Source organism: Ranitomeya variabilis, chromosome 1 (genome assembly GCF_051348905.1).
Source record: "Ranitomeya variabilis isolate aRanVar5 chromosome 1, aRanVar5.hap1, whole genome shotgun sequence".
NCBI lineage: Eukaryota > Metazoa > Chordata > Amphibia > Anura > Dendrobatidae > Ranitomeya > Ranitomeya variabilis.
This window is the reverse complement of record NC_135232.1, coordinates 303,181,445-303,208,693: the sequence shown is the minus strand read 5'-3', so window position 1 is coordinate 303,208,693 and position 27,249 is coordinate 303,181,445. Positions and strand designations below refer to the sequence as shown.

The 27,249-nt window shown below is 44.4% G+C and overlaps 1 protein-coding gene across 6 annotated transcripts in view; it reads left to right on the top strand.

Moving 5' to 3' along the window:
- Positions 1-27,249, top strand: part of ACACB (acetyl-CoA carboxylase beta) — a 240,050-nt gene that overhangs the window by 110,045 nt on the left and 102,756 nt on the right. For all 6 annotated transcript variants that reach the window (XM_077295957.1, XM_077295946.1, XM_077295937.1 and 3 more), the window contains one exon: positions 13,896-14,046. In XM_077295957.1, coding sequence (XP_077152072.1) covers positions 13,896-14,046 — 151 coding nt within the window. The remainder of the gene's footprint in view (positions 1-13,895; positions 14,047-27,249) is intronic.

The following is a 27,249-nucleotide window of genomic DNA, read 5'->3' as shown; positions in this document are numbered from 1 at the left end:
GACAGAACCTCTGGCAGAAGATTCCTTATAATGAGGCAGATGGAGGCACTGTGGATGCCAACTGGCCTGTGAGCACTGTGTATGCCAACTGGCCTGTGATCCGGCGGTGTCTGTCTTTTTAGGATTGCATAAAAGTGCCGTCGACCACAGTTTTGTGCACTTCTAAAAAGAACACCACTGAACAGATGCAAATCGGAGTCCAGAGTAACTCTGCTGCCTAATTATAGTGAATGGATCCCTCAGGTTTTCATCTGAATCACATCACTTAGAGATTTAGATGGAAACCCCAATGTAAGTGGTCAGCGTAGAGTGTCAGATAAATGTGGTCCTAAACATTGTGTAAAATGTTCCGAATAAAAGCTTCAACTCAATCCACAAAAAAAGCAAACGCTCACTCAGGTCTGACATCTGTTAACAGAAATATAGGGGCTTCCTCATTACTGGTAGAACAAAGGCTCTGGAAAAGTGAAATGGCTCCTCACCCGCCAAAAGAAATTCAGCAAATTCTGTGCTCCCAAATCCAAATGCCCCTCCCTTCTGAGCACCACAGTATACAAAAAAAACACATATTGCGTCCACGTTTGGCATCTCTGAAGTGATCAGAGCCCATCTAACTTACGGGTGCGTACCTCCAGAAGCACAGGTTGGGCATAACGTACTGGTCAGTAGAGCATACTGCTCACTACAATGGCAGTTTGCAATTTTCACTTGGTAACATTCATTGCTGCTTGTTTCTGGAAAATACTCATGAAGTCAAAATAGTCACTACACCTGTAGATAAAATCCCCAAGGGGTATAGTTTCCCAAATGGGGTCACTTGAGGCGGGATTCTGCTCTTCTGGCAGTTAGGCGCTCTGTATATGGAGTCCGCAAACTGTTATAGGAAAATCTGCTCTCCAGGAGGCAAATAGCGCTCCGTTCCTTCCGTATGGCTAAGTAGTACTGTACAGCCACATATGGAGTATTGCCACATTCAGTAGAAATTGTGGGACAAATTTTTGTGCCACTTTTACCCACTTCTTGTGTGAAAATGTAAAATCTTTGGCTAAAACTAAATTTTGGTGGTAAAAATGTAGTTTTATCTTCACTGCCAAATGGTATAAAATTTTTGTGACACACCCATGGTGTCAATATGATCACTGCACCCCTAGATGAATTCATTGAGAGGTGTAGTTTGTAAAATGGGGTCACTTATAGTGTGTGTGTGTGTGTGTGGGGGGGGGGGTTCTGCTGTTCTGGGACCTCATGGGCTTTCCTAGTTGGTCATGGCACTTGCAAACCATAACAGTAAAATCTGCCGCTCCTTGCCTTCTGAACTTTACACTGTGCCTGAAAAATATTTCCTGATTACATGTAGGGTATTGGCGCACTCAGGAAAAAATGAACCTCAGTTTGTTGTAAAAAAAAATCCTATTAGCCGTTAGAAAAATTAAAAGCTTATTGATTAAACAACATTTTAGTGGTAAAAATTTAATTTATTCTTTCTTCACCATTCAGTGGTATAAAATTCTGTGAGACAGATATGGTGTCAATATGGTCACTGCACCCCTAAGTGAATTCATTGAGGAGTGTAGTTTGTAAAATGAGTTCACATATAAGGGGTTTCTGTTGTTCCGGCACCTCAGGCGCTCTGCCAATGTGACATGGCTCCCTCAAACCATTCCAGCAAAATCTGAACTCCAATATGGCGCCTCTTCCCTTATGAGCTTTGCACGGTGCCTCAAACGTAGTATTCCCTTACATATGGGGCATCGGCGTACTCAAGAGAAATTACAAAACAAATTGTATGGTCCAATTTCTCTTGTTACCCTTATGAAAATGCAAAATTCGGAGCTAAAGTAACATTTTTGTGAGGAAAATGTGATTTTATTATTTTCACGGTTCAACATTATAAACCTCTGTGAAGCACTTGGGGATTCAAAGTGCTCACCACACATCTAGATAAGTTCCTTGGGGGCCTAGTTTCCAAAATGGGATCACTTGTCTTGAGTTTCCACTTTTTAGACACATCTCCAAACGCGACATGGCATCCGATCTTAATTCCAGCCAATTTTGCGTTGAAAAAGTCAAATGACGCTTCTTCCCTTCCAAGCTTTGCCATGCGCCCAAACAGTGGTTTACTCCCACATTTGGGGTATCGGCATGCTCAGGACAAATTGCACAACAACTTTTCTGGTCCAATTTCTCCTATTACCCTTGGGAAAATAATTTTGTTAATTTTTTGTGAAAAAAAAAATGTTCAATTTTTTTTTTTATATCCAAAGATTCCTGTGAAGCACCTGAAGGGTTTATAAACTTCTTGAATGTGGTTTTGAGCACATTGAGGGGTGTAGTTTTTAGAATGGTGTCACTTTTGGGTATCTCCTATCATAAAGACCCCTCAATGTGACTTCAAAAGTGAGGTGGTCCCTAAAAAAATAAAAAAAATAAAATGGTGTTGGAAAAATGAGAAATCGCTGGTCAACTTTTAACCATTATAACTTAATAACAAACAAATTTTGGTTCCAAAATTGTGCTGATGTAAAGTAGATATGTGGGAAATGTTACTTATTAACTATTTTGTGTGACATATCTCTGTTCTTTAAGGCTGGGTTCACATTGCGTTTATATGGCACGTTAGACGGACTACGTTACACCGCGGCATGAGGTGTAACGTAGTCCGTTAACGCCGCCATTAAGTCCTATGTCGGACGCGTGCGCTAGCGATGTGCCGTCATTGAGTGACGGACCCAGGGACGCGGACTGCAGCATTTCCGGGTCCGTCACTTCTAGCGCAGATAGAGCATATGATATATCGGCACTTGCGTTAACAGCAGCCCGTTAACACATGTGTTGAACGGGCTACTGTTAACGCAATGTGAACCTAGCCTAAGGGCATAAAAATTTAAAGTTGGAAAATTGCGAAGTTTTCTAAATATTCGCCAAATTTCAGTTTTTTTCACAAATAACTGCAAGTCATATCAAAAAAATGTTACGACCATCATGAAGTACAATATCACGAGACAGCAATCTCAGAATCACCGGGATCCATTGAAGCGTTTCAGAGTTATTACCTCATAAAGGGACAGTGGTCAAAATTGTAAAGATTGGCCCCGTCATTAACGTGCAAACCACCCTTAGGGGTTAAGTGATCCAGAAGTGCAGCCCACGTACTTCATATTGCACTGTGTACGCTCAATTAGATAAACCACCCCCTGTGTGTTATAATTAATGACGTTTTGAATTGAAAATTTCTGGTTGGTTGAAAGATCTAAATTTCTTTCTATTGTTATCAGAAAATAGGCATGTTCTGCAGGGATTATGTCCACACTTGTAGAACCACCTCAGTGAAAGTCAGGTGCGTTGGTGCGAATCTTTGATTAGAGGAGTAGCTATGGGAAAGAAAGTTGCCTACTGTGGTCGCCCTTTTAGCTACAAATCTAGGATTTTTTAAAAACTTCTGATAGTTGGCTGGCTTCACTCAAGATAGGTATTTTTTATTACCGTCTGACAGGGAATAGGAGTTCACGGCCAATTAACTCACTTCACCTATGTGACGTCAGCGCGAGCGCCGTGGGAAATTTTCCCATTCCCGTTCGCACTGACATCAGAAAGGTGAAGTGATTTCACTGGCTGTGAACTCCCAGGACCTGTTAGACGGCACCGCGAGCAGGAGAACTTCTACAGGGCAAGTGGGAAGAGCGAGGCTAAGTGCCATAATTGGTGCATCTTAGAAATGCGCCTTTTCCTGGGCAGCTGAGAGCTGATGTTTTTAGCCTGGGGGCGGCAGTATCCATGGCCCCTTCCTAGGCTATTAATAGCTTGCAGCTGTCTGCATAGCCTTTGCTGGATATTAATTATAGGGGGACCCTATGTCATTTTTTTTTTTTTTCTTTAGGTTCCCTCATTTTAATAGTAAAGGCTATTATACAGTTAAGTTTACAGTTGTGAGCTGATATTAATAGCCTGGGAAGCTCCATGGGTATTACCCCCTTCCCAGGCTATAAACATCTGCCCCCAGCCATCAGCTTTCCCTCTGCTGGTTACGAAAATTGCGCCGGAGCCCACACCATTTTTTCCGAAAAAGAAAACTTTTATTAATTAAAGACATGTACAGTAAACTGCACACACACTGTACTAATTGTATTTATCACAGACATCTGTATAGCTACCTATTCTATTTGTATTTACTGTGTAATCCATCTCTTCTATCTTGTCGGCTCCTGCTGTGATTTTACACTACCGTGGCTGCTGAATTACCGGCTTTTTTTCTATCTATCTATATATCTATGTAATATCAATACATATATATGTGTGTCACTGACATACACAGTGTATTCTATGTGTATATATCTATTCTATTCTAACCTGTCGGTATGATTTTACTGTACCCGCATATGAATTACCGGCTTTTCAGATGCGATCAGTGTGTTAAAATCGGACAGTACTCCCATGGTCCGAGTGCTGTGATTTTTTTTTTTTTCTTGCACCCATTGACTTCTATTGCGGGATGCGATCCGAATTCTGATTACAATCGCAGCATGCTACGACTTTTTTCCAGTCCTATCGTGATCCGATCCGAGCTGGGAAAAAAATGCAGATGAAGACACAATCCTAGAATAACATTGGTCCGAATTCATTCAGATTTTTTTTATCAGATTGCATTCGTCTGATTTCATCACAAGTAGGAATGAGCCCTAATGCAGAAATAATCATTTTAGTGTGCCTAATAAAACCCGGTAATCTGGCCACAAGTGGCTGGAGATGTAGATCCAGCCATTCTCCCAATCTCAACAAGGGTTCCTATGTCAGATATACCGTATATACTAGAGTTTAAGCCGAGATTTCCAGCCCATTTTTTGAGGCTGAAAGTGCCCCTCTCAGCTTATACTCGAGTCGTTGTCCCAGGGGGTCGGCGGGGGTGGGGATGAGGCGGCTGTCACATACTCGCCTGCTCCTGGTGCCATAGATTATGCCTCATAAGATGCGCCATAGATTATGCCCATAAGATGCTCCATAGATTATGCCCCATATGCTGTTGCTGCTATTAAAATTTAAAAAAATCACATACTCCCTTCTTGTCGCTCAGGCCCCCGGCACTTGCAATATTCACCTGTCCCCGTTCCACCGCCGGGCGCCGCTCCGTCTTCCGCGTCCTCTGCCTGTGACTGTTCAGGTCAGAGGGCACGATGACGTAGTTAGTGTGTACCCTCTGCCTGGACAGTCAGAGAGCCGGAAGACGGAGCGGCGCGGAACGGGGAAGGCGAATATCGCAAGTGCCGGGGGCCTGAGCGACGAGAGGGGAGTATGTGATTTTTTTTTATTTTTTTTTAATCGCAGCAACAGCATATGGGGCATAATCTATGGAGCATTTTATGAGGCATAATCAATGGAGCATTTTATGGTGCATAAACTATGGAGCATTTTATGGTGCATAATCTATGGCGCATCTTATGGGGCATAATCTATAGCGCATCTTATGGGGCATAATCTATGGCGCATCTTATGAGGCATAATCTATGGCGCATCTTATGAGGCATAATCTATGGCGCATCTTATGAGGCATAATCTATGGCGCATCTTATGAGGCATAATCTATGGCGCATCTTATGAGGCATAATCTATGGCGCATCTTATGAGGCATAATCTATTGCGCATCTTATGAGGCATAATCTATTGCGCATCTTATGAGGCATAATCTATGGCGCATCTTATGAGGCATAATCTATGGCGCATCTTATGAGGCATAATCTATGGCGCATCTTATGAGGCATATTCTATGGAGCATCTTATGGGGCATAATCTATGGAGCATCTATCTTATGGGGCATAATCTATGGCGCATTTTATGAGGCATAATCTATGGCGCATTTTATGGGGCATAATCTATGGCGCATTTTATGGGGCATAATCTATGGAGCATCTTATGGGGCATAATCTATGGCGCATTTTATGAGGCATAATCTATGGTGCATCTTATGGGGCATAATCTATGGAGCACCTTATGGGGCCATCAACCTTTATGCCGAATTGTATGGGGCATAATCTATGGAGCATCTTATGAGGAATAATCTATGGCGCATTTTATGAGGCATAATCTATGGTGCATATTATGGGGCATAATCCATGGCGCATCTTATGGGGCATAATCTATGGAGCATTTTATGGGGCATAATCTGGCGCATTTTATGGGGCATAATCTATGACGCATCTTATGAGGCCTAATCTATGGCGCATCTTATGGGGCATAATCTATGGAGCATAATCTATGGAGCATCTTATGGGGCCATCAACCTTTTTACAGCATTGTGTGTGGCATAATCTATGGAGCATCTTATGGGGCCATTATTAACCTTTATACAGCATTTTATGGGGCGTATTTTGTATGGAGCATCTTACGGGGCCCATTATGAACTGTATGGAGCATTATATGGGGCTCCTGATTCAATATGGATATTCAAAAACAATTAACCTACTGATGTCTCAATTAATTTTACTTTTATTGGTATCTATTTTTATTTTTGAAATTTACCAGTAGCTGCTGCATTTCCGACCCTAGGCTTATACTCGAGTCATTAAGTTTTCCCAGTTTTTTGTGGCAAAATTAGGGGTCTCTTAGGGGGCTTTTACTCGGGTCGGCTTATACTCTAGTATATATGGTAATTGGCCTGAAAGAAGGGGGAAAATGCCCTTACGGATTTTGAGGAGAGCATGGTAGATTGGGACAATGAGATGGTCCACATACAGATACCGTACTTCAAACCCGGGTTCCACATGGTATGAACATGAGACAAGATCTCATCTTGAAATATAATTGTGTTTCCTATTGTTATCTTTGTCATTATATTTTTGTGTATTATTCATTGGTTTTGTATATGTGTTTTATATTTGCGTTTTTTCTACTGCTTGTTAAAACCTGAGTTCTTTCTATCTAGCTTAACCCACACTATACAGGGTTAAAATTCAGATGTTTTATTCATTGTTGATCAACTGCAGGTGGGTCTCAATGTGGAACTATGTATAAAGAGAACTTAGTATGTGTTTAAATATATACCATGATTAAGGCTCTCCACTGAACCGCGTCGGTCTATACTGCTATATATCTCTATGGTGTGTAGTTACCCATCTTTTTATAGGTGGACTATTAAAAGTAAATTTTTAATCTCATTCAAGGACTTTATGCCTCTGACGCTGGAGATTTGTTTGCTTCTAATATTACATATGGGTTCAAAGTGTGAACCCTGAAGAATGAACAATACCAAAATGAAATCCCACGGCTCTAGGGAACGCCGATAGGAAGAAAGAAAGTGAGCAACTCCCTGTAGGAAAGTGTTGATTTGGGAACCAGAGGCCAAGCCCTTCTGGCAGAAGATAAAAAGGTCGGAGACCTGACCTTTTTAGGGAGTTGAGACACAGATCATAATTTAGGCCTGACTGTGAGAAGGCCAGTAGTGAGGGAAGAGAAAAACACAGGCATGCGACCTGATTGGTCTTGCATCATGGAAAAATGGATTTCAAAGTGAGATGGTATGTGCTGGAGAAAGACTGTTTTCTCGCTTTAATCATGTTCTGAGTAACCTTGTCAGAAAAACCTGCGAGTTTCAAAACTGCAGCTTCAACAGCCATGCCGTTAAACTGAGACTGAACTCTGGTGGAAGAGGGGACCCTGGGAAAGCAGGTGTGGACAATCTGTGAGCCTCCAGGATACGTCTGCAAGAAGATCATCTCTGCATACCAAACTCTTCTGGGCCAGTCTGGAGCTACTAGGATGACTGGAATGCTTTCTGTCTTGATCTTTTTGAGGAGCCTTGGGAATGGACAAGGTAGACTGAACTAAGCCCAGGATATTGTCAGAATTAATTGTTAGGGGATCGTGAGATCTGGACACAAACTGTTGAACTTCATTGTCGGCCAGACCAGGCAGCACGGTGGCTCAGTGGTTAGCACTGCAGCCTTGCTGCGTTCAAATCTCGCCAAGGACAACATCGACAAGAAGTTTGTATGTTCTCCCCGTGTTTGCGTGGGTTTCCTCCCACACATCAAAAAGACATACTGGTAGGGAATTTAGATTGTGAGCTCCATAGGGGACACCAATGATATTGTATGTAAAGCGCTTGCGGAATATGATAGTGCTATTTAAGCAATGCAAAAATAATAATAATAAGGAAGGGCCGTAAACTGATAATGGAAGTCCTTAACAGTGAACCAGAGGAATCTCTGGTGACCGGGAAAGATAGGAATGTGAAGGTAAGCTTCCTGGATGTTTACAGAGCAGAGAAACTCCTCTGGTTATATGGAAGCTATCACTGCCATAGACACCCAGGTGGCTATCAATGATGAGCCGAGTGCTGTCCCAGAAGCCTCAAAAATAGATTTAGACAAAGACTCACCATGCTTATCAGAACAGACCGAGAATCATGTTGGAAGATAAACGAGAGGACTTCTGTTTCCAGCGCATGGTTGCACGGTCGCTGGTGAGAGCAGCTCTGCATCTCCACCACTCTGTTTTTTCCCAGGCTCAAGCGATAGAAGAAGAAAGCAAGGTGAAACTGACCCATGGTGTCCTCCGTGTTTGATTGAGAAGATACCTGACCAAAAACTGGACCCCAAAAAGAAAATCCCTGGTCGCACAGAGAGACAGCTGAGGCATAATGTCACAACAAAAAAAAAAACAAACAAAAAACTTTAAATCCTCTTCACAGACTGCTCCACTGTCACAGGACACAGAGGAGAGGAGAGATGAACATCTCATGAGTCTTAACATCTCCTACAAAACCCTGACAGCCGAGGTAGCTAAAATCCTTGCCCTGATATCAAACAATCTGTAGAACTTACAATCTCTAGAACTTACAATCTCTGCCATGCTGGAGCAGATGCAAGCAGCCATTTCACAACACACTGATAGAATAGGTGCATCACAAATTCAAATCAGTTCAACGGAGGATGAACTGTTAAAAATAAAATCTGAACTGAGTAGAACTAATAAACTAAGCCAACAATTAATTTAAGTGAATGACTTATGAGGTCCTGGAGAAATAATCTAAGAATTATTGGCTTATCAAAGTCAATACCCCTAATCAGCTAATGGGGATATGCATGGAGGAATTACTGACCTCCATGGGCATCACAGTCTTGTTAAAGGTAGAAGGAGCACACAGAATAGGTTCTCTACACTCGCCATCACAAGGGTCATCTCCTAACAGACAAAGACCAGTGATCGTAAAATATCTGGACTGTGTAGACAAATTAAATATTCTTCAAAGCTATAGGAAATAAGCATCACTAGTTTTAATATGTGGCCACAGGGTGCTAATATTCAGCAATTACCCTGTGGAAGTTTAAAAAAAACGTTTTCAGTGAACTGCACGGAATTAGTGAAAAAAAGATAAGATTCAATTCCCTGATGTTTTCAAAATATGATATGGCTCCTGAAATTATCACTGATTGTGGATACTTCACACTACACTTTGGAAATCAAAGGTCCTATAGTCTGTAGGAAGAGTGGAGAGACAGACAATCCAAGCTGCTTGAGGTCTAGTATGAAGTTTCCACAATCAGTGATGGTTTGAGGAGCCATGTCCACTGTGTTTTATCAAGACAAAAGTCAGTGCAGTCGTCTAACAGGAAATTTTAGAGCACTTCATGCTTCCCTCTGCTGACAAGCTTTTTGGAGATGGAAATGTAATTCTCCAGCAGGACTTGGCACCTGTCCACACTGCCAAAAGTACCAATACCTGGTTTAAAAACAACAGTATCCCTGTGCTTGATTGAACAGCAAACTCGTCTGACCTTAACCTCATAGGGAATCTATGGGGTATTGTCAAGAGGAAGATGAGAGACACCAGACCCAACAATGCAGATGAGATGAAGGCTGCTATCAAAGCAACCTGGGCTTCCATAACACCTCAGCAGTGCCACAGACTGATCTCCTCCATGCCAAGCCTCATTGATGCAGTAATTGATGCAAATGGAGCCCGACCAAGTATTGAGTGCATTTACTGAACATACATTTCATTAGGCGAACATTTCGGATGTTAAGATAATTTTTTCAAGCTGGTGTTATAAAGTATTCTAATTTACTCAGATAATGACTTTTGGGTTTTCACTGGCTGTAAGCCATAATTATCCACATTAACAGAATTAAACACTTGAAGTACATCACTCTATTTGTAATGACTCTATATAAGAAGTTTCACTTTTTGTATTGAAGAACTGAAATAAGTTAACTTTTTGATGATATTCTAATTTTGTGAGATGCACCTGTAGAAAATCAAAAATAAAATCCAGAAAATCACATTGTATAAATTTAATATAAATGTATTTGCTTTTTGCAGTGAGAAATAAGTATTTGATCCCTCTGTCAAACAAGACTTAATAAGTGGTGGCAAAACCCTTGTTGACAAGCACAGCAGTCAGACTTTTTTATAGTTGATGAAGAGGTTTGTGCACATGCCAGGAGGAATTTTGGTCCACTCCTCTTTACAGATCATCTCTAAATTATTAAGATTTTGAGGCTGTCGCTTTGCAACTCGGAGCTTCAACTCCCTCCATAAGTTTTCTATGGGATTAAGGTCTGGAGACTGGCTAGGCCACTCTATCACCTTAATGTGCTTCTTTTTGAGCCACTCCTTTGTTGTCTTGGCTGTATGTTTTGGATCATTGTCTTGCTGTAAGACCCAGCCACGACCCATTTTTAATGTCCTGGCGGAAGGAAGGAGGTTGTCACTCAGAATTGTACAGTACATGGCTCCATCCATTCTCCCATTGATGCAGTGAAGTAGTCCTGTGCCCTTAGCAGAGAAACACCCCAAAACATAATGTTTCCACCTCCATGCTTGACAGTGGGGACGGTGTTCTTTGGGTCATAGGCAGCATTTCTATTCCTCCAAACATGGCAAGTTAATGCCGAAGAGCTCAGTATTTGTTTCGTCTGACCACAGCACCTTCTCCCAATCACTCACAGAATCATCCAGGTGTTCATTTGAAAACTTCAAATGGGCTTGCACATGTGCCTTCTTGAGCAGGGGGACCTTGCGGGCACTGCAGGATTTTAAACCTTTACGGCGTAATGTGTTACCAATGGTTTTCTTGGTGATTGTGGTCCCAGCTGCCTTGAGATCATTAACAAGTTCCCACCGTGTAGTTTTAGGCTGATCTTTCACCTTCCTCATGATCAAGGATACCCCACGGGGTGAGATTTTGCATGGTGCCCCAGATTGATGTCAATTGACAGTCATTTTGTATTTCTTCCATTTTCTTATTATTGCACCAACAGTTGTCTCCTTTTCACCCAGCGTCTTACTTATGGTTTTGTAGCCCATTCCAGCTTTCTGCAGGTCTGTGATCTTGTCCCTGACATCCTTATAAAGCTCTTTGGTCTTGCCCATGTTTTAGAAGTTAGAGTCTGACTGATTAATTGAGTCTGTGGACAGGAGTCTTTTATAAAGGTGACTATGTAAAACAGCTGTCTTTAATGCAGGTAACAAGTTGATTAGGAGCGTCTAACTGGTCTGTAGGAGCCAGAACTCTTAATGGTTGGTAAGGGATCAAATACTTATTTCTCACTGCAAAATGCAAATAAATTTATATAATTTATACAATGTGATTTTCTGGATTTTATTTTTGATATTCTATCTCTCAATGTTAAAATTAACCTACCCTTAAAATTATAGACTGTTCATGTCTTTGTCAGTGGTCAAACTTACAAAATCAGCAAGGGATCAAATACTTATTTCCCCCACTGTAGATGCATGGTGTAATGCGTTCCCAATGGGATGAGAGTACACCCAGTTCTCACATGTACATAGCAATTGGTTGATAATACAGTGGCATGTAAACGTTTGGGCACCCGTAGTCAAAATTACTGTTATTGTGAACAGTTAAACAAGTTGAAGATGAAATAATCTCTAAACGGCTTAAAGTTAAAGGTGACACATTACATTTTAAAAATTACAAAAAGGAAAATGGGCTGATGCAAAAGTCTGGTAACCCTTTGAGATTTTTGTTTTCAGATAATTTTAACCAAGGTTTCAGACCTTAAATTAGCCTGTTAGGGTTATGGCTTGTTTGCTATCATCTTTAGGAAAGGCCAGGTGATGCATATTTCCCAGCTGTATAAAAACCCAGCCTCCTCCAACCTTGTGCCAAAAAACAGCAACAATGGGTTCTTCTAAGCAGCTGCATAGCACTCTGAAAAAGAAAATTATAGCAGCCCAGAAAGCAAACTGTTGCCCTTTCCGCAGTTCAAAATGTAATTTAAGAAATGGCAGTTAATAGGTACACTGGAGGACAAGATAAGGTCTGTAAGACCAAGCAAAATTTCAGTGATAGCGGCTTTCAGGGTTAGGCTAGAGAGGGAAAAACAGAAACCCGCTTGACTGCAAAAGATCTTCAGAAAGATTTAGCAGACTCTGGAGTTGTGGTGCATTGTCCTACTGTTCAGAGACACCTGCACAAGTATTGCCTTGATGGAAGAGGCATCAGAAGAAAACCTTTCCTGCGTCCTCACCATAAAATTCAGCATCAGAAGTATGCAAAAGAACATCTAAACAAGCTTGATGCAGTTTGGAAACAAGTCATGTGGACAAATGAGGTTAAAAGAGAATGGATTCAATGAAATTTCCACAAATTTTTGATGCAAACATAACACCATCTGTAAAAAAGCTGAAGTTGAAAAGAGGATGGCTTCTACAAATGGATGATGATCCTTATCACATGTCAAAATCCACAATAGACTGCCTCAAAAGGCGAAAGGTGAAGGTTTTACAAAGGCCCTCGCAGTCTAGACTTCAAAATAGCAGTGCATGCAAGACGACCCAGGAATCTCACAGAACTGGGAGAATTTTCCAAGGAAGAATGGATGAAAATCCCTAAAACAAGAGTTAAAGGACTTGGCTGGCTACAAAAAGCATTTAAAAGCTGTGATACTTGAAAAGGGGGTGCTGCTAGGTATTACCAACACAGGGTACCCAAACTTTTACATCTGCCAATTTTCCTTTTGTGATTTTTAAAATGTAAATATATATATATATATATATATATATATATATATATATATATATATATATATATATATATATATATATATATATATATATATATATATATATATATATATATTATAATATATATATTTTATTTTGCATAAAATATAGAGGAAATGTGTCCTTTCTAACTTTAGGCCTTTTGGAGATAATTTCATCTTCAACTTGCTTAACTGTTCACAGTAACAGTAATTTTGACCAGGGACACCAACCTTTTACATGCTTTTGTAATTTTTTACTTCTAGTGGCTGCGGCATACACCCATTGTTTCCTGTGTTCCCCAATGGAGCGATAGAGAAAAGAGTATCATTTTCACAATTATTGAAATCTGCACACCTTTTCCACCCCACACCATTAAAACAATAGTAATGCTTACTAGCATTGCTATTTGCTGCAAAGGTTTCCTCATCAGTAACATAGCTAGGTGTTGTAACAAGCTAATTACCTAAGTGTCCATCACATTTTTGCTCTTTAAAATGACTTGAAGTGGTAAAATTGATCAAACCTGGTCATTTCTGCAAGATTGTCTTTTAAAGTAATGTTGTTTCCTGACAGCAGGTGGGTATAGCATGCTGGATTTCAGCATGCTGGATTTTAGCATGCTCTGTGTTAGTTCCTGTACGTGAAAATACACTCTACCTATGACTACTTCTGAGAGCGTATATGTTTATAATGGAATTTGGATGAATAAATAAAATGCCTGTTATAGCAACTTGCATGCAGCTCTTATGTAATATAGGCTGAAACTCAGGAGAAATCTTGGTAAAAGTTATTAAATGTTTGATGATAATGTTAATATGAAAACGCTGAAACCAAATTGAATATTCTTAAAATATTGTTAACAACGTTTTTTCCTCTTTATTTGTTTCTGCAGCTATCGTGTCACGATCGGGAACAAGACATGTGTTTTTGAAAAGGAAAAAGACCCCACTGTACTGAGATCACCGTCTACTGGAAAATTACTTCAATATACAGTAGAGGATGGGTCACATGTCAGTGCAGGAGATTGCTTTGCAGAGATAGAGGTACTTTGCTACACTACCTGTTTTACTGCAATTTAATTATTCAGTCGGTTATGATAATAAAAATCAGAATTCACAAAGGAGTAAAGTGTTTGCTCATCCCACCAGCTGTACCTCGCCTACAGATACTAGCTGAATCCGTTTTAGCTTGGCATCTGCATGAGGAAAGACATCTTTGTATTTTACATCTCTCCCATTAAGGTTGGGAATACAGAGTTGAATAATCACCCTGCTGTCCCACATGAGGAGGGAAGAGCAGTGAGGCTTTAACCCCTTAATCCCATATGACGTACTATCCCGTCAAGGTGACCTGGGACTTAATTCCCGGTGACGGGATAGTACGTCATACGCGATCGGCCGCGCTCACCCACTATGTGCCAGGAGCGGTCACGGACCGCCCCCGGCACATTAACCCCCGGCACACCGCGATCAAGCATGATCGCAGTGTACCGGCGGTATAGGGAAGCATCGCGCAGGGAGGGGGCTCCCTGCGGGCTTCCCTGAGACCCCCGGAGCAACGCGATGTGATCGCGTTGCTGCGAGGGTCTCCTACCTCCTTCCTGGCTGCAGGTCCCGGATCCAAGATGGCCGCGGCATCCGGGTCCTGCAGGGAAGGAGGTGGCTTACCGAGTGTCTGCTCAGAGCAGACGCTGGTAAGCCTGCAGCCCTGTCAGTGAGATCGGTGATCTGACAGAGTGCTGTGCACACTATCAGATCATCGATCTGTCATGTCCCCCCCTGGGACAAAGTAAAAAAGTAAAAAAAAAATTTTTCCACATGTGTAAAAAAAAAAAAAAGAAAAAAATTCCTAAATAAATAATAAAAAAATATATATATTATTCCCATAAATACATTTCTTTATCTAAATAAAAAAAACAAAACAATAAAAGTACACATATTTAGTATCGCCGCGTCCGTAACGACCCAACCTATAAAACTGCCCCACTAGTTAACCCCTTCAGTAAACACCGTAAGAAAAAAAAAAAAAAAACGAGGCAAAAAACAACGCTTTATTATCATACTGCCGAACAAAAAGTGGAGTAACACGCGATCAAAAAGACTGATATAAATATCCATGGTACCGCTGAAAACGTCATCTTGTCCCGCAAAAAACAAGCCGCCATACGGCATCATCAGCAAAAAAATAAAAAAGTTATAGTCCTGAGAATAAAGCGATACTAAAATAATTATTTTTTCTATAAAATAGTTTTTATCGTATAAAAGCGCCAAAACATAAAAAAATGATATAAATGAGATATCGCTGTAATCGTACTGACCCGTCGAATAAAACTGCTTTATCAATTTTACCAAACGCGGAACGGTATAAACGCCTTTCCCAAAAGAAATTCATGAATAGCAGGTTTTTGGTCATTCTGCCTCACAAAAATCGGAATAAAAAGCGATCAAAAACGGTCACGTGTCCGAAAATGTTACCAATAAAAACGTCAACTCGTCCCGCAAAAAACAAGACCTCACATGACTCTGTGAAGCAAAATGTGGAAAAATTATAGGTCTCAAAATGTGGAGACGCAAAAACTTTTTTGCTATAAAAAGCGTCGCTGGTTTCACACTTGCGTTTTTGTCTGAAGCGTTTTTTGCACAAAAAAACGCATGCGTTTTTTCCCTATATTTAACATTGAAAACGCATGCGTTTTTTTGTACGCGTTTGGTCGCGTTTTCAAACGCATGCGTTTTTTTTCTGCATGCGTTCATTTTCAGAAATACAACCTGCAGTATTTTCTTGCGTTTTTAAGCACATGCGTTTGTTTGCGTTAAAAACGCATGCGTTTTTATCGAAAAAAAACAAAAAACACGCTGAAAAGCCACCCACCACCATCAAGGTGATAAAGGGATCCAAACCCTAACTCTACCCCTAACCTCACCCCTAACCGTTTAATGAACATTTTCTGACAGTCATAGTGCCACGTATTTCAGTGCCACGTATTTCAGTGCCACGTATTTCAGTGCCACGTATTTCAGTGCCACGTATCACGTATTTCAGTGCCACGTATTTAAGTGCCACGTATCACGTATTTCAGTGCCACGTATTTCAGTGCCACGTATTTCAGTGCCACGTATTTCAGTGCCACGTATTTCAGTGCCACGTATCACGTATTTCAGTGCCACGTATTTAAGTGCCACGTATCACGTATTTCAGTGCCACGTATTTAAGTGCCACGTATTTAAGTGCCACGTATTTAAGTGCCACGTATTTCAGTGCCACGTATTTCAGTGCCACGTATTTCAGTGCCACGTATTTCAGTGCCACGTATTTCAGTGCCACGTATTTCAGTGCCACGTATTTCAGTGCCACGTATTTCAGTGCCACGTATTTCAGTGCCACGTATCACGTATTTCAGTGCCACGTATTTAAGTGCCACGTATCACGTATTTCAGTGCCACGTATTTCAGTGCCACGTGTTTCAGTGCCACGTATTTAAGTGCCACGTATCACGTATTTCAGTGCCACGTATTTCAGTGCCACGTATTTCAGTGCCACGTATTTCAGTGCCACGTATTTCAGTCACGTTTAGGGTTAGGGGTAGGGTTAGGGCTAGGGTTGGGGCTAAAGTTAGGGTTGGGGCTAAAGTTAGGGTTGGGGCTAAAGTTAGGGTTAGGGTTTGGATTACATTTACGGTTTGGATTAGGGTTGGGATTAGAATTATGGGTTAGGTGTCAGGGCTAGGGGTGTGGTTAGGGTTACCGTTGGGATTAGGGTTAGGGGTGTGTTTGGGTTAGGGTTTCAGGTAGAATTGGGGAGTTTCCACTGTCCAGGCACATCAGGGGCTCTCCAAGCGCAACATGGCGTCCAATCTCAATTCCAGCCAATTCTGCGTTGAAAAAGTAAAACAGTGCTCCTTCCCTTCCGAGCTCTCCCGTGCGCCCAAAAAGGGGTTTACCCCAACATATGTGTTATCAGCGTACTCGGGACAAATTGAACAACAATTTCTGGGGTCCAAGTTCTCTTGTTATCCTTAGGAAAATAAAAATTTGGGGGACTAAAAATCATTTTTGTTGGAAAAAAAAGATGTTTTATTTTCACGGCTCTGCGTTATAAACTGTAGTGAAACACTTGGGGGTTCAAAGTTCTCACAACACATCTAGATAAGTTCCTTGGGAGGTCTAGTTTCCAATATGGGGTCACTCGTGGGGGGTTTGTACTGTTTGGGTACATCAGGGGCTCTGCAAATGCAACGTGACGCCTGCAGACCAATCCATTTAAGGCTGCATTCCAAATGGCGCTCCTTCCCTTCCGAGCTCTGTCATGCACCCAAACAGTGGTTCCCCCCCACATATGGGGTATCAGCGTACTCAGGACAAATTGGAAAACAAATTTTGGGGTCCAATTTATTCTGTTACCCTTGTAAAAATACAAAGCTGGGGGCTAAAAAATCATTTTTGAGAAAAAAAAAAAATTATTTTCACGGCTCTGCGTTATAATCTGTAGTGAAACACTTGGGGGTTCAAAGCTCTCAAAACACATCTAGATAAGTTCCTTAGGGGGTCTACTTTCCAAAATGGTGTCACTTGTAAGGAGTTTCAATGTTTAGGCACATCAGGGGCTCTCCAAACGCAACATGGCGTCCCATCTCAATTCCAGTCAATTTTGCATTGAAAAGTCAAATGGCGCTCCTTCCCTTCCAAGCTCTGCCATGCGCCCAAACAATGGTTTACACCCACATATGGGGTATCAGCGTACTCAGGACAAATTGCACAACATTTTTTGGGGTCCAATTTCTTCTCTTACCCTTGGGAAAATAAAAAATTGGGGGCAAAAATATCATTTTTGTGAAAAAATATGATTTTTTATTTTTACGGCTCTGCATTATAAACTTCTGTGAAGCACTTGGTGGGTCAAAGTGCTCACCACACATCTAGTTAAGTTCCTTAGGGGGTCTACTTTCCAAAATGGTGTCACTTGTAGGGGGTTTCAGTGTTTAGGCACATCAGGGGCTCTCCAAACGCAACATGGCGTCCCATCTCAATTCCAGTCAATTTTGCATTGAAAAGTCAAATGGCGCTCCTTTCCTTCCGAGCTCTGCCATACGCCCAAACAGTGGTTTACCCCCACATATGGGGTATCAGCGTACTCAGGACAAATTGTACAACAACTCTGGGGGTCCATTTTCTCCTGTTACCCTTGGTAAAATAAAACAAATTGGAGCTGAAATAAATTTTGTGTGAAAAAAAGTTAAATGTTCATTTTTATTTAAACATTCCAAAAATTCCTGTGAAACACCTGAAGGGTTAATAAACTTCTTGAATGTGGTTTTGAGCACCTTGAGGGGTGCAGTTTTTAGAATGGTGTCACACTTGAGTATTTTCTATCATATAGACCCCTCAAAATGACTTCAAATGAGATGTGGTCCCTAAAAAAAAATGGTGTTGTAAAAATGAGAAATTGCTGGTCAACTTTTAACCCTTATAACTCCGTCACAAAAAAAAATTTTGGTTCCAAAATTGTACTGATATAAAGTAGACATGTGGGAAATGTTACTTATTAAGTATTTTGCGTGACATTTGTCTGTGATTTAAGGGCATAAAAATTCAAAGTTGGAAAATTGCAAAATTTTCAAAATTTTCGCCAAATTTCCATTTTTTTCACAAATAAATGCAAGTTATATCGAATAAATTTTACCACTAACATGAAGTACAATATGTCACGAAAAAACAATGTCAGAATCGCCAAGATCCGTCAAAGCGTTCCAGAGTTATAGCCTCATAAAGGGACAGTGGTCAGAATTGTAAAAATTGGCCCGGTCATTAACGTGCAAACCACCCTCGGGGCTTAAGGGGTTAACCACCAATGTTACTGGCGCTACCTCAAGAAAAACTGAGGCAAAGCAGAGCTCTACTCTGTTGTCGTTCCTCCAGCTATAGGGTCGCCAGTTGCTTCTGACCCTGCTGGTGCCATCTGCCTCACAAAATGGTACCAAGGGATGAACCCTGCTGGTATGAGTGGAAACCACCACGGAGTTATTTAGGTAAGTGTAGTTCCTAGGTGATCATCTACCTCACTTTTTGATATTGACTTAACGGAATTGCAATTTCTCCCCTCCTCATTTCCCTCATCTTTACATTAAAATTGAAATAAAAGTTAAATGAAGTTATGTCCATATATTCTTTTGATTTTGACTTTCCTTCCAGCTCTCATACTTTTGTATTTCATGCTACAGCAGAACTCCTGCCTGCTAGCTTAAGCCAGGCTGCTCTATTGCTCCTGTACCTTGCCATGCCAACTTTTCAAGGGAGTGGGATTTTCCCCATCTAGGTGTAAATCTCTTGGGGATGCTCTGCTCTTTGTACCTAATTTCTCTGCTCTCATTGCCTCAGAGGTCACATGCCCACCCTCACCCCCGGACTGTATGCCCTTCCTGTTGCATGTCTGAAAACAAGGCTCACTCTTCTGCTACAAATGTCTGTTTTTCCTTGGTTCCTTGTAGCTCACCTGAGAGCAGCATAATGTAGAGAAATCGACCCTGTATCCAACGATGTATCACTTAGTTTACTGAGTGCCACAATAAGAGTTTTTAGATTTGGCAATGTAACAGAGCTGCCCCCGCCCACAGCAGGATTACAGTGCCCATAGCTACAGACAGTAAGGTACTTATCACAGAAGGGGGCAGAGACTGACTTACGCTCACCCGCTATTGTGTCCGAGCAATAAGCTCCTGCGGCTAAAACAATCATTGCAAGTAAACAGGAAGACGCATCTCTGAAATCTGTGTTTTCTCTATCGCCTCATTGGGGGACACAGGAACTATGGGTGTATGCTGCTGCCACTAGAAGGCTGACACTATGCACAAAAAAAGTTAGCTCCTCCTCTACACCCCACCGACTGGCATTATGAACTTCAGTATAGCTTAGTGTCAGTAGGAGGTGGACATGGGTCTTTCATTAGACCCATATCTACCTCAATGTGCGTCGTTTTCTTTCAGGTTTTTCCAGAGGGATACAGTGTGAACAGTCACAACTGTAATCCCACAATACGGACTATGAGTACGGCGTGTACTGCCAACCCGTATCCCCATAGATCCGACAGCAGGACCAAGACCCCTAGCACAGAGGCGTGCTCAGAAGACCGGTCCTAGTCAGTCCTCTCCTCTCTGTCAGGCCTGCAGCAACCCCATTATGCCCACCGCCCAGGACCCCCCTGCCGCTCCGCTTGAGAGCGATGCCTTCGTTCCAGGCTGGGCTTCCACTCTGTCACAATTGGTAGCGGATCTAACACGGGTGTCACAGACACTTATGTCCGTGCTTGATAGGTTGCCTCTGCAGACTCCCGCAGTAGCCAGCGGGTCGCAGGAACCTCCATCCGAGCCTCCCATTATAGGCCGCAAAAGATCCAGACAGGAACGCCGGTCTGAGTCCTCTTCCAGTTCCATATCGCCCCACGGTCCTTCTCTGCGTTCGGCTTCTCCCTGGTCCTCCTCCCCTGAGTCAGGCGAGGCGTTCTCTGATGCGCCTTCAGAGGATAATCTGGAGCTGGATGCGAACCAAATCGCTAGCATGAGGGATATGGTTCAGAGTCTCATTGGAGCGATCAATCAGACCTGTGGCATCGAAGATTCCTCTACGGAACCCGCCGATCAGGCGGTTTCGTTTAGACGGTCTAAAACACCTTCCAAGATTTTCGCTCCTCATCCCGAATTCAATCAGCTTCTGACCAGAGAAAGAGAGAATCCGACCAGACGCTTTCAAAGAGGAAAGCGCCTTGGCGTCTTATATCCTTTTTCTCCGGATCTCATCGCCAACTGGACTTCTTCTCCCTCTGTGGATCCGCCAGTTTCTAGACTTTCCACCAACACAGTCCTCCCGCTGTCTGGCGGAGCGTCTCTGAAAGATTCCAACTATAGAATCATAGAATCCTTTGCGAAGTCGGCCTTTGAAGCAGCTGTGTCTACCCTATGCCCGACTTTTGCTTCCACCTGGGTTTCGAAGTCTATATCCGAATGGGCCAAACAACTCCTTCGGGGCATTCTGGCCAGAGCTCCACTAGAACAGCTGGCGGAACTTGCCACCCAGATTTCTCACGCTGGGGAATATTTGGTCTCTACTTCCCTGGACGCCGCGTCTTGTGCCGCTCAGGCGTCCAGTAATGTTGCCATCCGTCGTACCGTTTGGCGCAAGACCTGGCAGGCGGAACCTGGCCGGCCTCCTCGTAGGTAGCAATTTCGGTCCTTTCGGCCTATTCGTTGCTTCGCGGCGTTAAACTCCTTTTCCCAGCAGCAGCAGAGACCACAAGCACGTCAAGAGAAGACGGTATCCTTTAGATCCACTCCTTCCTGGCGTTTCCGCTACTCCCAAGGTAGATCCTCCAGGTCTAGGACTGGAAGATCCACCTCAGCATGACTCACGGCAAGACCCCAGCGCACCTCCCAAGCTGGGCAGCCGTCTCCTCTTCTTCAGGGATGTCTGGATCACCTCAGTGGAGGACGCATGGGTCAGGGATACAAAATAGAGTTAATTTCTCGGCCCCGGGATCGTTTTTTCGAATCCCGCCTTCCAAGAGACCCCGCTCTAGTCCCGGGTTTCTTTGCAGCCATCGATTCCCTCCTCAAATCCGGGGTGATCGTTCCCGTTCTAGAAAAAGAACGGTTCACAGGTTTCTATTTGAACCTGTTTGTGGTACCGAAGAAAGACTGCAAGGTTCGTCCCATTCTGGATCTCAAGTTGCTGAACAAGAGGGTTCGTCTGAGACACTTCAGGATGGAATCCCTTCTTTCAGTAATTGCTTCCATGGAGGCTCAGGAATTTCTGTGCTCCATAGACATCCAGGACGCCTATCTCCATGTCCCGATATTCCCAGGACATCACAGATTCCAGCCTTTTGCAGTACTTCAGGAGCATTTTCAGTTTGTCGCCCTGCCATTCGGTCTTGCAACTGCTCCCAGGGTTTTCTTGAAGATCTGGCAGCGCTGATAGCCATCTTGAGGGTCAGGGCCCTGGTACTTTTTCCGTACCTCGACGACATACTCATCAAGGCTCCGTCCTTTTCTCAGGCTCACCAAAGTCTGTCCATCGTCCTCGACACCCTAGCCTGTTTCGGGTGGCTTGTCAACAGGAAGAAATCTTGTCTTGTTCCTTCTCAGCGCCTCGTTTTTCTGGGGATGCTCTTCAACACTCGTCAGACCAATGTCTTCCTTCCCAAAGACGAGATCTATCCTTCGCCGGGAGGTTCGCCTGCTCCAGGGTCCTTGGCTTCCCTCCTTCCGATCGGCCATGAAGGTTCTGGGGAGGATGGTTGCAACATTGGAGGTGATTCCCTTTGCCCAATTTCCCTCAAGACCTCTTCAGCAGGCTATTCTATCACAGTGGGACAGGTCTGTCTTCTCCCTGGATCGTCCGTTTCTGCTTTCTCCCCGGGTCAAACGGTCCTTCAATTGGTGGCTGACGTCACCTCTCATCTCCCATGGCAGGTCCTTACTTCCAGTTCACTGGCAGGTGGTGATGATGGATGCCAGCCTGCTCGGCTGGGGTGCTGTGTTCCGCCACCTGACTGTTCAGGGTCGTTGGTCGGCGCAGGAGTCATCTCTGCCAATCAATGTCCTTGAGATTCAGGCCATCTTTCTGTCTCTTCACTGGGAAAGGATTCTCAGGGGTTTGCCAACTCGAATCCAGACTGACAATGCCACAGCAGTGGCATATGTCAACCACCGGGGGGACTCAGAGTTCTCGGCGAAGGTATCCAAGATCCTCCTTTGGGCAGAGGTATCGGTCCCGGTGATATCCGCGGTGCATATCCCCGGCGTGGACAATTGGACCGCCGACTTCCTCAGCCGCGAGGGCCTCGCGGCAGGGGAATGGTCCTTGCATCAGTAGGTCTTCCATCAAATTTGTCTTCGATGGGGGACTCCGGATGTGGACCTCACGGCATCCCGAATCAACAGGAAGGTCCCTCGGTTCGTCTCCAGGTCCCGCGATCCTTTCGCAGTGGGCGTCGACGCTCTGGCCATTTTTTGGTCGCAGTTCGTGCTCCCCTATCTGCTTCCCAAGCTGTTGAAAAAGATCAAGGCGGAAGGGGTGCTGGTCATTCTGATCGCCCCGGATTGGCCCAGGAGATCTTGGTTTGCAGAGTTCGTCAATCTTCTCGCGGACGCCCCCTGGCGGCTTCCAGACAGACTCGATCTGCTGTCTCAGGGTCCGATTTCCCACCCGAATTCTCGGTCGCTTAGTTTAACGGCGTTGCTGTTGACACCGCAGTTCTAAGAGGGTCCGATTTCCCACCCGAATTCTCGGTCGCTTAGTTTAACGGCGTTGCTGTTGACACCGCAGTTCTAAGAGCGTCCGGCCTTTCGGATCGGGTGATTCTCACTATGATCCAGACTAGGAAGCCTTCATCTTCCAGGATCTACTATCGTACCTGGAAGGCTTACTTCCGTTGGTGCGAGTCCAACCACGTTCCACCTATGTCCTTTTCCCTTCCTTCCATTTTGGCCTTCCTTCAGGCAGGACTGGATTCGGGCCCTGCACTTAGTTCCTTAAAGGGCCAGGTTTCTGAGCTCTCCATTCTCTTCCAGAAGACGTTATCTTCTCGGCCACAGGTCAAGACCTTCCTTCAGGGAGTAGCCCATGCTGTCCCTCCGTACAGGGCTCCTGTGGTTTCATGGGATCTTAACCCCTTCCTGACCTCCGCCGTACTATTACTGCGGAGGTCGAGTCCCCTGCTTTGATGTGGGCTCCGGCGGTGAGCCCGCATCAAAGCTGTGACATGTCAGCTGTTTTGAACAGCTGACATGTGCCCGCAATAGAGGCGGGTGAAATCGCGATTCACCCGCCGCTATTAACTAGTTAAATGCCGCTGTCAAATGCTGACAGCGGCATTTAACCGACGCTTCCGGCCGCGCGCCCGGAAATGCTCGCATCGCCGACCCCCGTCACATGATCGGCTCATTAGTCTACTGCCAGGACCTTCGAGATTGGAAAACATTTTTTTTAAGTTGCCAGATCAGGCTAATGTTGTTACGGTTGGCGGAACGCACCGAGTAAATGTGAAGTTGATTTTGGTGCGTTCGCAGCCCGGGGTCCACTGTGCAGGAGAGAGACCTGCTGCTAGTGAAATGGAGGCCCCATATAGCGGTACAATGCCAAATTAGACGCGAGTTCCGTCACTCGGTCAGTACAAGTACAGAGTCAGATGTCAGGGGCAGCGGATACTTATTCTTAACAGTGATGGCGTTAAGACCCCTGTAGTCTTTGCATGGACGTAGTTCTCCGTTCTTCTTCTGCACGAAGAAGGACCCAGCCCCTGCAGGAGAGACTGACTTCCTAATGAATCCTCTTGCCAGATTCTCCTGGATGTACTGAGACATTGCCTCCGTCTCCAGGAGAGATAACGGATAGAATCGACCCCGGGGAGGCTCAGAACCAGGCAAGAGGTCTATAGGACTGTCATAGGGGCGGTGAGGCGGAAGGGTCTCTGCAGCCCTCTTGGAGAACACGTCCGCATAGGACCGATAATGCTTGGGGAGAGATGAAAGATCTGCGGGTACCTCTTTAGTAGCAACCTGAACGCACTCCCTCTGACATCTACCTTCACAAGATTTACTCCACCCCAAAATTCTGCCTGTGGACCACTCTATTTGAGGGGAGTGATACCGAAGCCAAGGTATCCCTAACAGGACCTCATCAATTCCCTCAGGAATGTCAAGTAAGGATATAATCTCCTGATGAGATGGGGACATAGAGTAAATGGGATGGTCTGGTGAGTAATCTGTGAGGGCAGTGTCGACCCATTCACCACTTGTACGGTTACTGGCTTGGTGAGCATCACCAGTTGGTGAGCATCACCAGGGGTATTGTGTGACGTTGGGCGAAGGCAGATGACATAAAATTGCCCTCCGCCCCCGAATCCACTCAAAGCTCTACCGTAAGAGTGGATAGGCCAATGATAATTGTCCCCTTAAAGGACAGTTTAGGAGAAAACGCTGCTGTGTCTAGTGAACCTCCTCCTACTGTTACTAGACGCGATTGTTTTCCCGACCGCTGGGGACATTTATTGGCATAATGTCCTAACTGCTGGCAGACATTACAGACCACGGGTATTCGAGCGGCCCGGGACTTAGGTCACGCTCGAGAAACCTCCATGGCCTCATGGGAGTCAGACACCTGAACAGGAGATTCCAGAGGACTGGCGAAGGTAGGAGCCAATCGGAACCTCAGCCTACACTGGGTCCGCTCCAACCATCGCTCGTTAAAACGAAGGTCAATGCAGGTGGATATAGATATAAGCTCCTCCAGTGTGGCGGGAATCTCCCTGGTGGCCAAGGCCTCCTTCACATGGTCAGCCAGTCCCCTCCAGAACACCGGAATAAGGACTTTATCCGGCCACTCCAGCTCTGATGCCAAAGTCCGGAAGTGGATGGCGAATTGGCTGACCATGGACGAGCCCTGTATTAATGCCAGCAGTTGGAGCGCCGTATCATGGGTGACACGAGGTCCCACAAAGACCTGTTTCAGAGAGTCCAGGTAGGAGCACTCTGCACCACATGATCATCACGCTCTCACAACGGCGTTGCCCACTCCAACGCCCTGCCCGACAGAAGGGATATGATAAATCCCACTTTAGCCCGTTCCTTAGGAAAACGTGCAGCCAGGAGCTCTAGATGTATGGCACACTGGCTTACGAATCCCCGACGTAGCTTACTGTCACCAGCAATCTTGTCTGGTAACGGTAGACTGGATAATGTCGGTGCAGGGGTGGCAGAGAACAAACTGGCTGCAGCTACGCTAGCAGCCTTAACAGCGACTGTGGTAACATCCACAGCTGAGAGCTGAGGTTGTGCGTTCTAGAGCCGTCAGCCTACCCTCCAGCTGCTGGATGTACCGTTGTAGACGCTGATCGTCCGCCATTTACTAGCCAAACCCTGGCGCTAGTATTCTGGTACGGCTGACGGAACGCACTGAGTAAATGTGAAGTTGATATTGGTGCGTTCGCAGCTCGGGGTCCACCGTGCAGGAGAGAGACCTGCTGCTAGTGAAATGGCGGCCCCATATGGCGGTACAGTGCCAAATTAGACGTGGGTTCCGTCACTCGGTCAGTGCAAGGACGAACCCTGTTGCTTCACAGTCGTGTAATATAAGTGGGACTAATACCCTAACTAGGGTTGTGCTTGCTCGGAACACTTCTGTGCTAACCGCACACAAGAAGGAACCAGAGCCAAGCCAAGCGACTAATTGCCCCCACTGACGCTAGCTGCCTGCCTGAACAATTCCCACGGCTAGACGGACACGCTCCACATATAGCCTGTGTGGCAGAGTATTCACTGGCGAAAAGCTCAAACATAAATGATACTAGCGCATGGCCGTGCGGCCATGCAAACCTTTTATGGTTGCAGCAACTTCAGAACCTTCCTAGAGGACCAATGGGAGCTGCTACAGGACCTGAGCGTGTGATCCCCGACCTCCAATGAAAGGTCCTCCTTTGGGCATGCTCAGAAGTAGAAAAGTAGGATTTAGTCCCAGAAGCGTCTGCTCGCCGCTGACCAGTACTGGCTACAATGGCTGAGCCTGGAAGGGCAGCAGCAACCAAGCGCACAGTATCTGCCTGAGCCAGACGCTGGGACCGACGTCTCCGCTGAGCAGGTTCCACTGCGGCTGAAGAAGAATGGGAGACCGCAGCGTAGGTGGTTCGAGATTTCCCCTGTGCAGGGGCAGGAACTTGACTCCTAACAAATGTTTACCATTGCTGATTTGGTAAGGCCACCACAAACTGGACAAAACCATTTCGTGATGGCATTCTCTCTGGGCCTTTTCTCAAGGATTTAGGTAGGTACAGTGATGTGGAAAAAACAGAAGAGTACTGGCGCTACAGCAGCTTAGTTCATTTGGGTGAGGATAAAGGAAAAGGAGATGACTTAAAATTGGGTGCTCACCTTGTCTGCTTGTAAGATCTCTGATTCGGGGTGCCAGCCTCACCAGCAAAAGGGCATAAAGATATTGCGAAGTGATAGCCAGTTTGGTTACCAAAATGTGAGTACCATAGAGGTCCAGTTTATTAGTGCCTTCAATAAAATAGCGCATTTTGGGTGTTTAAATCCCCATTGTCAAGTTTATAGAAAGTGATGGGTTAACCCAGAGGTCACATGTAACTTGCAATGAAGGTGTAAAAACAGCTCCTAAATTTGCTTATCCTACTGAAAGAGTGCGCTAATCATTGTGCATAGGGTTAAGTGAATAATTACTGAGTTTATAAACAATGAATAC